Genomic DNA, 12,302 nt, shown 5'->3' with positions numbered 1-12,302 from the left:
AATTATTGTGTAGCGTGAAGGGACAACTGCAAATATTTTGTTGCACAACCCTGTAAAACGACACTAAATTAACCACGACGAAAGGCGTAGCCCGTGTCACTTCATTATCAGTTGAGCGGTTTTGACGTAAGTATATATCAGCCAATCACTACGCGGTGGGCGGGACTAAAGATGAGACAGCGGAAGATTCAAAACGAAAATGGCGGCTGGAAATGATGTCCACAACAATCACAAACTGAGCAGAAGGTATACTTTTTTCGGGTAACATATCCATTAATTAACCGACACGTGAACTACTATATGAAGAGTAATTTTTTGGAATCATTACCGCTAGTGTTAATGCCACATATTTCTTGTGAAGTAACGTTATTCAAGTGATAACGCTAACGTTAGTATCACACTAGTGAGCGTTAGCCATTTTAGATATTTAAACGCTAGCTAACATAGAAACCACTCGGTGTGCTAGTAGTAACTTACGTTAAAACTATAATATGCGTATCTCATTAAGTCTCTAGTTCAGTATCGGTTTTTTTGTCCTTTACAGTGGAACAAAATGCAGTGTGTTTACCAGCCAGGAAAAGCCGAACATGAGCCAGCCTGTGATCTTCAACCCAGACTTCTTCGTGGAGAGGCTGAGACACGAGCATCCACATGCATTTGTCGATTTGGTGCTTAGCAACATTACTCGTCTCATAGACCTTCCAGGGGACGAGTTTGCTCAGCTCACCGGCGAGTCGGAGGCGAAGGTGCCCTCCGCCACTGGCTTTCTGCGCTCCCTCAACTTCCTTAATAAACGTAAAGGTGAGGCTGACCTAAAACAACGAGCTCATAGTCTTTGTCGTGTCATTCTGATGCATGAGGACGTTTAACAAAATGACTGCTGTTCAACAGATAACTCACACTATTTGATTCAGACCAGCAATTTATCTCTCACCTGGGTTGAACTCCGTATTACATAAAAATATATATATTTAATTATCATGACACACCTGAAGCATTTAGGATCTAGCATTTAGGAACAGCACATTTTTTACGATTTCAAAGCAGGAACAGGGTAAGGTTTGGATATATGTTTGAAAGGTGATTTAAGTAAGTTTACTGTTCCAAATCCATAAATCAATTTATTTTTCAGCTCTAATACAAAGTGTATTAATTGATAATGTAAGCAATTGTTAGTTTCTGTTTGTAAGAGGGTGCAGCGTGTGATGGATGGGGAAGGTTGTAGGGAGCTAATGAATCTAATGGCATGGTTGGGGAACAATTTTACATGTAAAGTATAAAAATGTACCCTACTATTTTCTATCTTTCAGACAAAGGAGTGGTTTTCGGTGCACCATTAACTGAAGAAGGAATAGCACAGATCTATCAGCTCATTGAATATCTGAGTAAAAGTGAGTATCACTTAAAAAGCAGAATTTCAACCATCAGATCAGAGAAACAGACAGACCGATCTGTACCCTTGATTGTATTTGTTGAGACAAACACAGTCATTTCCTGATTAGTTCATGTCTTTATACACCTGGTTTAATTACAATTAACTCTAATATTGTATTTGTTAGGCATTCCTAACTCTGACTCAGTTGGAAAGCAGTGAATTATCACGTGGTCGTAGAAAGCTATGATGTAATTCAATGAAAATAGCCACCAGCAGCAAATGCTTGGGTCAATAATTCATCTGAAAGCTCTTTGCTCCAGCTGTCTCCTTCATTCACTCTGACCCTCTCATCACTTTCTTTCTTTGTCTCCCTATGTCTCCTTTCCTTTGGGTCTATCTTCCTACACACCACATGTCTTTCTCTCCCCATCTCTCTCCCACCTCTCAGACCTCCATGTGGAGGGCCTGTTCCGTGTGCCGGGCCACAGCCTAAGGCAGGCGGCCCTGAGGGAGATGCTGAATGCCGGGGCGGAGATAGATCTAGAGACAGGGGACTTCCACCCCAATGATGCGGCCACATTGCTCAAAGCGTATCTGGGAGAGCTGCCGGAGCCTCTGCTCACGCACAGACACTATCATGCCCACCTGAAGATTGGAGGTGTGGGTTGACGAAACACAGATCCATGTGACGGCTCAATATCCAGATTTAATGTATAAAAAAGAAGAAATGTAGTGCAGATTTTGCCCTTTTGTAACAATTCTCTTATGTGCTGTGGCCAGAGCTGACTCGCTTCGATGAAAGAGGGGACAAGACAAATGTGCCCGACAAGGAACACCAGATTGAAGCGTTTCAGCTGCTTTTCATGCTGCTCCCACCGGCCAACCGCAGCCTGTTGAAACTGCTGCTGGACCTGCTGTACCACACTGCCCGAAATCAGCACATCAACAAGATGTCTGCCATCAATCTAGCCACAATGTTTGCTCCACACATCCTCTGGCCCAAAAATGTAAGGGCCTTAATATAAATGTAATCACCTGTTACAAATGCCCCCTCTATCCTGGCGGTGGCAAACACAAACCCATAACGGCTCTTCATGAGCAAGTGGGCACCATAAATTAATGTTGCCATTTGTTTAAAAGTGTTTTCAATAGTTGATGGACTAGAAATTTAATGTATGGATTTTGGTCAAATAAACTATGAATGTAATTAGTTTGTCATGGTTTCTTTTGTTCCTTTTCTGTGGCAGGTGATGGCTTGTGATCTGCAAGGAGACATCGAGCGGCTGAACAATGGCATAGCGTTCCTCATCAGGCACTCACAGAAACTGTTCAAGGTAAGCATTTTTGCAAACTATTTCTCTGGATTTCTCTCTCATTGCGCTTCCTTGTCTGATGAAAATAGCTTGTGGGATTTTATGAGTTTAGGTGGTCGGTTTTATATTTTCTGAGCTAAACTTAATTTCATATAAAGAAAAACACATGGTACTCTTATTTGGATATCATTTGAAAGGTAAATAAAAAACATTAAAAAGGACCTTTTTGAAAAGGTAGTGATGTTTACCCTGTGCTTTTAAATTGGTTGCCTGGGTTACATTGAATGTAAGCAGGGTAATGGGGAAGAATATTCCATTAACATGTGAAAGAAATGATAATAAAAGCAAATCTTTTTCCAGTGCCTGTAATAAGAAGCCCTTTCCGAGTCCAACGATTAGTTTGGTTTCCATAATGTACACTCTTCTTCCCAGTGAAAGCTCTAATATACCATTGTTTATAATTCGGTTCATGACTCAATACCAATCACATAAATCTATGGTACACTAGATCAATTCTTCACAATGATCTTTCATCAGAGGATCTAATTGACAATTTTACTTCCATTAAAGGCACCTACATACATCAAAGAATATGCCCGCTTGTACTTCACAGGATCAAAAACTCTTCAATCGAAGGTGAGTGTTTTTGTTCTTTTGTCATTTAGTCAATTCTTCTTTTCCTAACTTAGTTAATCTTAATAAAAGTGTCAAAGCTGTAATAAATTAATTTTTAAAAGATATTTTAAAAGCATCATCAGGATGTGTTTTCTCTTGCCTCCTGACTTTGAATCCATTAACCTCCGTGTCTGGTTAATTTTAGATTTCTGTCTGAAGGCAGTTCTTCAAAAGATTCTTATCTGCTACTTGGCTCAGATTTGGATGATTTTCAAATGATTTGATCATGGTGTGATCATCTGAGTAACATACTGGTATTCAGCATCGAAGGCGATGGATGTATGTATGTATGTATAGATATACAATGTATATACAGACCAGCCGACGCACACATTTTCGCGCGTGCGTGCGTACACATACATACATGGTCCGGTGGTTAAAACTCCACTGCACTGTACAGAGCCCAGAGGAGAATTGTAAACGCCTTAAACTGCAAAGAGATGGATGGCGCGTTTATTTACGGTAGTAATCAAGAAGGTAACCTTCAACCTTACATCACTTCTGTTGTGAAAATAAAATGAACTTGACCTTCAAGAGGCAGTGAGGTGCCCCCTAATATAACGAGAAGGGAAACTGTGTGTAAAATTTGTACAGTGTGTGACTCGCATCTATTGAAAGGCATTTTGGGTTGCAGTGAGATAACAATATTTGAATCACTGGTCACCTGTTTGGTTTGACCCTTCTAGGATGACCTGGTACTCTGTTCTGGGACTGAAAGTGGGCTCATATCTGCTGACCCAGCTGCCTCCCCTTCTCCTTCCATAAGAACAATCAGAAGTGGAGTCAGGAACACCTCCACCAGCAGCTCATGTGAGACCCAAAGTTACACTGAATCGGCCCTTAAAGAACTGTACCAGCAGGTTAACAACATGCCTGAATCCGCCAAAAAGAAGAAGCTCATCAGACAGGTACAGTACCCATTTTAAGGAGAAAGAACACAGACAACTATTTGCAGCACCTAAATGGTTTTTTTGTGTGTGTGTAGTTTGATAAGCAGCCTTTGCTGACCCCTTCGTCTGACTCACGGACGCCACTCAGCAGGAAACACTGGCGTTCACGCTCTTTGGGTGGAATTATCAAGGTTTGTTGGCAGTATTGTGTACAGCGATGTGCCGTCACTTTTCGGCCTCATTCTGTTCTGTTCAGATTCATAATGGTGAGCTTGCACGGACAAAGCCAGTCAATTACAGTTTATAGTTCATTTATTATTGGTGCTGCTAATTGTATTTTGCATAAAACACTCAAACTCCTACAATTCTACCAGTACATTACAGTGCATTTACGTGGAAAATATCATAATGGATAGCGCTGTACTTTGTGGATATCTCCCAGCAAACTTCTTTTGTTCATCAAAACAGAGGAAGGTGATGGGAAGCCAACTGTTAGCAGAGAAAGAAAATGGTCCTCGGAGTCCTCTGGCCGGCGGCCCATCGGTGGCCACGCAAGAGAAATCAGCAGCTGTGTAGGAGTGAGTACTCCATCGATCCACCAACCAAGATCAATCAACACGTCTTAGATCAATAAAGTGCACCGTGTAACACAGTCCCAGAGGCCGAAACTATTCCCCAGGGATGATGACCATGGGCAAGCCTGTGGATATGCCTATGAGTAGAAGTCACCTTGAATTAATCCAAAACCAGTCTAACTATCACATTTACATATTTGGGACAGCAAAGTTCCCTCCTAAAAGTGTCCTCCCAGTGACGGGTAGTTTTCGTGGTGCCGCTGAAGGAGTGTTCTGGTACTTCCAGCCATCGGGCTGAAAAGTCTGGCTTCACTTTGACTCAACCCCGCTTACATTGTTAATGATTGTTATTCTTTTCTCTTTTTTTCTCCCTTTTCTCTTTTCATCTGGTTCAGGATTCTCTTAAAGAATGCGCACTTCCCAACTAACAAAACACCGAGTGTTGTGTTTGGGGAATGAAAGGATCTGAGGCGCCGACGCAAACCAAAAAAATGAAAGCAAAGTCGTTGAAGTTTATGTCTTAAAAATGAGTAAGAAACCAAATCACGTTTGACTTAAGCTATGCAAAAGGGGTTAAATAGACAATAGTGAGAATTTTGCCTCGGCATTCATCTTAAAATCCTTATTCCTTGTTCTTTCACAATGTTCAGCGGGGTGCGAGTGAGATGCATTTACTCAAGTGAATTTGCGGCTATTTAGCTGAAACCATTGCGTGAAAGATTTAATTTGCAAATGTATTTATTTTTGTATTGGTCATCCAGGTTTTTCAAGTCCCTAAATCCAGTGCATCAGATGTATTGAGTGTGAAGTGCAGGCTTTTCTTTTTAAATGTTACAATTTTTTTAAGTTATAGTAGCTTTAGTTGGACTCACATTTCATGCAGAGGGGTCCAGACTTTAACTTTGAATCCGCTATGTGCCTTTAATTGAATATATCTTGCCTTTCTTTATAACAAAACATTGTATTCTCCTCTTTAAATTCCAAATAACCTTTAATGTGTGCTAAAATTTGGGTAAATGATTCATTAAAATATTGGTAAATTAAGGTAGAGAATTAAGGTTGGGAGGAACACAGTTAAAAGCCAAAGGACATTCTTGTGTAGATTATATGATTCATATCAATAGTTTTCGCTTTCTTCCTAACAGCACACACTGTTATACTAAAGAATACTGTGATACCTAAAAACTACTGCTATTTTAAATATCTTGTTTTTATTGTTTGATATGCATTTGTATTTTTTATAATTATTCAACTTTTTAGTGCAAGTAAATGTAAACATTTTTAATATTTTTTCTTTCATTTTTCATTTTCAAAGGTTAATGAAGAGGAATGAGTTTTTTCCCTTCTCTTGTGGTTTTATAACAAGGTGCTTTCTGGGCGAGTTTAAGCCACTTAAAAGCCTTAAAAGTCTTAAAATATCGGCCTCCCCGGTCGATTGTTGCTCACTTCGCCTGTTACAAGCTGTTCCAGCTCCACTATACTGTGACGCTACTGAGAATCTATGCAACTCACTGCTATTAAAAGAAATCAAGCTGACATTCGTAGCGAGTCCTTTCATTTGAAATTAACACGTGGGATGGATGAATTATGAACTTTCTGGCCTTTTTCCACTTTTTCTTTCGTGAGGATAGATGAATATCTGATGTGAGTCTTGTGGTGCTGTTGTACTTTGGGACCACAAGGTGCTGCTGTTTAGCTGCATATGATTCGTCTGCCTGATCTGAACAAAATAAAGAATTATAGACAACACCCATATGAGAGAAATCTGCTGATCAACTACTCTTTGTTTTATTTAACACCATAAATATATTTATAAGTAAACTATCAATATTTAAATGATCAAACTAACCAAACCAAAGTAAACATCTTAAAACCTGAGGTCACTGAAGGAATACATTAAAACATCTTTGCTGTCTGCAGTCAGTGATCGGCCGGAATTAAAGGTGTTTTAACAGAGGTGGAGGTGAATAGTAACTGAATAGGCTGCTCTCCAATAGGAGGAATGTCTCTGTCATTATGGTGTCCATGTCAATGCATGTTTGGTATTGTAAGTATATGTTGTAAACATCTGGGGAAATGGGTCTGCTTTTTCTCGCGTTCTGTAAATATACATCAGACAGCTTCCACAATAGGAATGGTATTGTTTTACATGCAGGTTTCTTTTTTTAATTCAGCATTCCTACTCCTGAAGTGAGCCCGATGACTGTAAAATGATTCAGACGTACTGCAATCAACTCAACATCATCTGCTGTGCGCACACAAACCCACAAGCATATATGGTGAGGGGGTGTGATTTGGCTTTAAATGTACGCACTAAAATGACCTTCATAGGAATCTTAATTCGGCCTAGAACCACAGAGAGATACCACACAGAAAGGGGACAAAAATTCAAGGTAGAAATATTTTTGTAGACTTCAGCATTTTTCTTTTCTCAACAATGGACAGCGTGACAATCATTCTTTCCTTTTCTCTGCCGAGTTGGAAATAGACACAACTACTATTTGAAGCATGCAGTGGCATTTTCTTGATGCTAAATTTGGTTCCTTTCTGTTCTGAGCACTTCTCAGTTTTCTGACAATCTGACAAATGCTTTCCCCCTTCTGAGACTACGGAGAAGCAGCCTGCTTCGTCTGTACAAGTGTTTGGTTACAAGCTACAAGCTGTAGGATGATATTAAATGAGCCCCACACTCCGTCTCTACCTCTCTCCATTAAGTGCACCTCTTTCCTCACCGGAGTCATTTGTTGGAGAGCGCTTCGGCTTTGGCAAACCCTCCTTTCCCAAACTAATAATCGTAAATTGCTGCCATGTTCTTCGACAGGCTTTGAGAGCCGCCGAACAATTCCTGTTGTGCGTTTTGTGTAGATTCCTATCACGACTCTACGAGGGAGGGAGGGATGTTAACATCCACCCCCCATTACCCTTAAACACTACTCTCTCCTCTTCAATTAGCTGTTCATAGAAAGAAGATCAACACTGTGTTGTGCAGGTGTACACACACACACACACACACACACACACACACACACACACGTGTACAGACATTCACGGCTCAGCATATGTGTGCGATTCCACTTGGGCGAGCAACAAATAAGACGTATGGACCCCAACTCAAATGTTTGGACGGCATCTTTTCGCCTGATTGCCTTTGTGCCCTTTTTACTTAAAGTTAACGGTAGCTGAGGAATTTGTTACTTTTTGTTTAGTTTTATCGAAGCACCCAACGTTTAGTTAGTTTGTGTTTTGAACAGTTAATTAATGAATATTTGTATTTCCTTCTGAAATCCTTAATTAGTCTTTGTAAATCAATAAATGAGCAGTTCAACAAGTTCATCTTATGATTAGTATGTGGCTACACTGCTGCTTTTTGTTTGTAACTTTACCTTATTTGAAGGTGTGACTATTTGCTTAATCGTGCTGTGAGCTGTGAACATGCTTTTTGGCTCAAACCCATAAAAACAACGAGAAGCGTGTTTCCTGCCCACATCCAGAACACTGGTTTGCGATTCCACAAACTGAATCATTCTTACATTGCTTTTTGGAAAAAGTTTCCCGAAAGCTACAATTACACCGTCAACAGCCGCTGTGCTCTAATACGTCCACGTTTTTAATTAAATATCAACCGTACAGAAATTCTATTAAGATTTCTTAAGTCGTTGAGGAGTGGCGAACGTGCCAGGTAGCGCCTCCGTTGCTGTTTGTTTGCCTTCTCGACAGATCATAAATACTGTATCTGTTAATGCGTTTGTGCGTATGTCTGTGTGTCTTTTTGCTTTTTCATCCAGTTCCCTGCTGCAGCTCCAGTGTGCGTGCGCTTGATCTACATGTTAAAACCCACATTTACAGATTTCTTTTACTCCAGATTTTTTTTGCCTCCAAGGACTGAAGGTGTTGATTCGTCTCTCTCCCAGTGGAGTTTGCTTCGCTACATGTATACACACACACACACACACAGCGCCTCCCTTTGGGCAGGGGTTATGCAGTGTCATGCAGGTTAGGTCTCTTTTCGAAGGGGTTTGCCTGCAGGCAAAGCAGAGAGAAAATGAGTGGTGAGTGAAACAGAAAAGGGATAACCAAAGGTACTTGTATTGTGAGTCGAATCAAGGGAACGAAAAAGGGGGATCTAGAGAATAAGAGGGAGTTCAGGCAGGGTTCTGTGGGGGGGCTTGCAGGGGGGGGGGGGGGGGGGGGGTATGAAAGGAGGGGTAGGGGTGGAGTCGGGAGGCTCTGCTATTTGTAGATCCGTGTGATGGATGACTGGTGTGTGTGTGTGTATGTAAGAGAGAGAGAGAGAGAGACTGTTTTTTTCTCTTTCTGCTCTTTCCCTATTCCCTCTCTCTTCAGGCGAGCAGAGCAGAGCAGGACTGAGTGAGAGGAGGACAGAGGACGCAGACGCGTGTGCAGACCACAGCGCAGCAACTCCAAAAAGACAAGAGAGGAAAATAGTTTTCGAGGAGAAGAATAAGGCAAAGAAACAAAGCTTCTTTTTGTTTTTTTCTTACATCAGCAAACTGTGGTGGATCTCATACCTACATCAAAGAAATCTAGAAGAACAAAAAGGAATTACTATTTCACAGCTAAAAGGAAGATAATAGAATTCTTTTTATAGTCTTTTCCTATTCACCACACGTATATTGTTATTTTTAGAGGACTTGCCAGGTGTAGCAGGACTTTTGTTTCCGCAGGCAAACAGAGAGAAGTAAGGGTTTTGTTGAAGAAAAGCTGGAAGCAGTGGTGGCGAACATGTCGGTCAGAGGTGGCCGTTTCGGGGCAGTCCCGGGCCGGCTGGCTGGGCCGCCGCTCTGGATGTGGGTGGCGATGCTCTCTGCGCTGCTCGTGGGCAACGGCAGTGCCTGTCCAGCCCTGTGTACCTGCAGCGGCACCACAGTCGACTGCCATGGACTGGGTCTCAGGACCATGCCACGGAATATCCCCCGCAACACCGAAAGACTGTAAGTACCAACTGTACGTGTGTGTGAGTGTGTGTGTGTGTGTGTGAGTGATAGATGACTACTGTGTCCATCTTCTTAATTCACTGCAGGCCTTCTGTATTGTAGTGGTGCACATGACTTTGACTGAAAGAAAACAATAGCTCTGTGTGTGTGTGTGTGTGTGTGTGTGTGTGTGTGTGTGTCAGTGGCTGGCATTCCGGTCAGGTATAAATAGGCACGAGGGACAAGAAAGAGCAGGAGCAGATGTGTGCCTTTCACATGTGTCCATAATTTACTTACCTGCCTGCTGCATGTATTTTAGATCTCATTCTAAAGCCCAATATTGAATTGTCTAATTGATCGATGATACATACGTCGAGAAATCCGAAGTTTGGCGTAAAGTTTTAGCCGGCTTGTCCTGTGGGCAGCTCGGATTGAGTTATGTTTGGGAACACGTTTCCTGTCCATGCAGCACTGTGCCTCTCTTTATCTCTCCCCCCACACACTCCCCCTTTTTTTTTTTACTTTCCTCCTCAACTCCTGGGACAAAGTCTCCCCTCTCAACCCCCTTCGCATGCCCCTGAATGCTCACTGCACAAAATTGTTAAATCATGTAGAAAATTAAGCAAATCTGCTACTTAAGGGAGCCTTGCACGAGAATCCCAAAGCTGTCGTGTAGAGCGGAGGGGGGGATGGAGGGGGATGGAGGGAGAGGTGAGGCAGACGCCGGCTCGCCGACTTGAGTTTTTCTGTCTTTTTTAACATTCTTTTGAAATATTCATCAGTAAATCAAAAGTGAGGAGTGCAAGGGGAAGTAGATTGTTCTATTTCAGCTTTTGGAATATCATGCCTGAATAAAACATGCCACGGTAACGGCGGAGGCAGCGTTCGGCGTAGCAGGAGCTGGCTGCATATTTTATGCTTTTCATATTTAATTTCTAAGAACATCTCTTTTTTTTTTTTTTTTTTTTTGCGGTCTCTGTGTTTCCGAGCTGCTTCTGTGCACATGCTGATTCAACGCTGCAGCAGAGGGGAAACACAGTCGTTTTGTGGTTTCCTTTTACATGAATGGCCATACACACTTTTAAATATACCCTGACCCTCCACTCAAGAGCGTTTTTGTGTTAAAAGTTGTGTGTGCATTCATAGGGTCATGTACAGCAGGGGATTTTATCGCTTCAAGCACAGCACACACAGGATGCTGCCTTTTCAACATAATGTGTATAAAGGTCATGCGTAAATTATTCCTTGGTCGTTGCCGTTTTTTGGGGGGCGGGGGGCTTGTGTGTGGGCCGCATGTATTAGGTGTGTGTGTGTGTGTGTGTGTAGGTCGTGCAGAAGGGAGCCAGCCTCTATACTTAACAATCAAGGCTCCTGCAGCCGGGTGATTCATCAAGGTGGTTGTACAAGCCCACCCTGCCTCACATGATGCTCCCATGTGCATTGCAGGATTTATTTGAATGCATTTGGAAAAATGTGTGTTTGTGTTAGAGACATTTTGCAAACACTGACAGGGTCAAAGATAAGTAATACGCTAGTTTTTGTAAAATTGCTTTAGAAGTTGGTGGTCCTCGTCTGGTGGGAAGAAATGTTGACAGAAAGTTTTTTTTGTTAGAAATTGATCGAAATCGCAAACATTTCAAACACATTATGTTTTCAATTCTACTTTCCTCACTTTAATGGAAGTAGGCGGAATAGTGTTAGTGTTGGTAAGGAGGTAATGGATGTGTGTGTGTGTGTTTATGGGGAGGGGTGCGTGGATGGAAGGTGTTGAGGCAGACAGCAGAATCCCATTTGCACTTGTCAGTGTGGGTTTGGATCAGGTCTGACCCCTGGGCTCCTCAGACTGAATCCTGTAATGAGTCTGTGAGCTCCATTTATTAAAACCACACCGTGACCCATTTCGGCCATCGGCTGACCCCCCCCCCCCACACACACACACACACACACACTTTTCCCCCATCCACGGATCATTCCGGATATGCTGATTCTGTGTGGTGGGTTAGATTGACTTTCATGGACAGCACAGGTTCCTCAAGTCAAGCTTTTTGCAGCCTTTTTTAAAATCTCACTGCTGCCTAGAAAAGTGTGTCCTCAGTTCATTACAAAAAGCCAGTGTAGCAATAATGTATTGGTACCAGAGCATGGCGCATGTCAAAGCTTCTCCAAAATAAGGAAGGAGGAGGCTGCACACCATATGTGTGTGTGCGTGTGTGTGTGTTTTTTCTGCGTGCCTGTATAAATCCGAGGTTTACTTGTGTTTGTCCATAAACTTCAGCATGCACCTCCATATGTGAGCATGCGTGCAGAGAATAAGCCATGCCGGATGGAAACGCACGAGGTTTGGTGGCGCTTGAAGACCTCCATGTTTATGCATTTGGGCCGGTAGGAGGTGGAGAGTGTGTGTGTGTGTGTGTGTGAGCGTGTGCCAGGGAATGCCTGCTGCGTTTTTGGCACCGACGCACAAAGCTGGTACGACTCGACAGCTCACCGGCCACCTGATTCATAATTTACCCCGACAAGACCCAACACTGCCGGCCCAC

The 12,302-nt window shown here is 42.3% G+C and overlaps 2 protein-coding genes across 5 annotated transcripts in view; both read left to right on the top strand.

The window, feature by feature from the left end:
• The first annotated feature begins 184 nt into the window (after positions 1-184).
• On the top strand, positions 185-6,607 carry LOC119214660 (rho GTPase-activating protein 19-like). The gene is made up of 11 exons (XM_037466559.2): positions 185-246; positions 545-801; positions 1,311-1,391; positions 1,824-2,033; positions 2,156-2,382; positions 2,623-2,709; positions 3,259-3,324; positions 4,050-4,271; positions 4,349-4,444; positions 4,722-4,831; positions 5,224-6,607. The coding sequence occupies exons 1-10, from the start codon at positions 200-202 to the stop codon at positions 4,827-4,829; spliced, it is 1,401 nt and encodes a 466-aa protein (XP_037322456.2). The 5' UTR covers positions 185-199; the 3' UTR covers positions 4,830-4,831; positions 5,224-6,607.
• A 2,221-nt stretch (positions 6,608-8,828) lies between these two features.
• Positions 8,829-12,302, top strand: part of slit1a (slit homolog 1a (Drosophila)) — a 74,969-nt gene continuing 71,495 nt past the window's right edge. For 3 of the 4 annotated variants that reach the window (XM_037465390.2, XM_062566476.1, XM_037465389.2), the window contains exon 1: positions 9,093-9,780. In XM_037465390.2, the coding sequence (XP_037321287.1) occupies positions 9,572-9,780 (209 nt within the window). In that variant the 5' untranslated portion in view covers positions 9,093-9,571. Of the gene's footprint in view, positions 8,878-9,092; positions 9,781-12,302 lie in introns of those variants that run through there. The other variant, XM_037465386.2, reaches the window with a different exon arrangement.

This window comes from Pungitius pungitius, chromosome 13, assembly GCF_949316345.1.
Source record: "Pungitius pungitius chromosome 13, fPunPun2.1, whole genome shotgun sequence".
NCBI classification, from domain to species: Eukaryota; Metazoa; Chordata; class Actinopteri; order Perciformes; family Gasterosteidae; genus Pungitius; species Pungitius pungitius.
The sequence above is the reverse complement of the archived record's forward strand: the minus strand, read 5'-3'. Positions and strand labels throughout refer to the sequence as shown.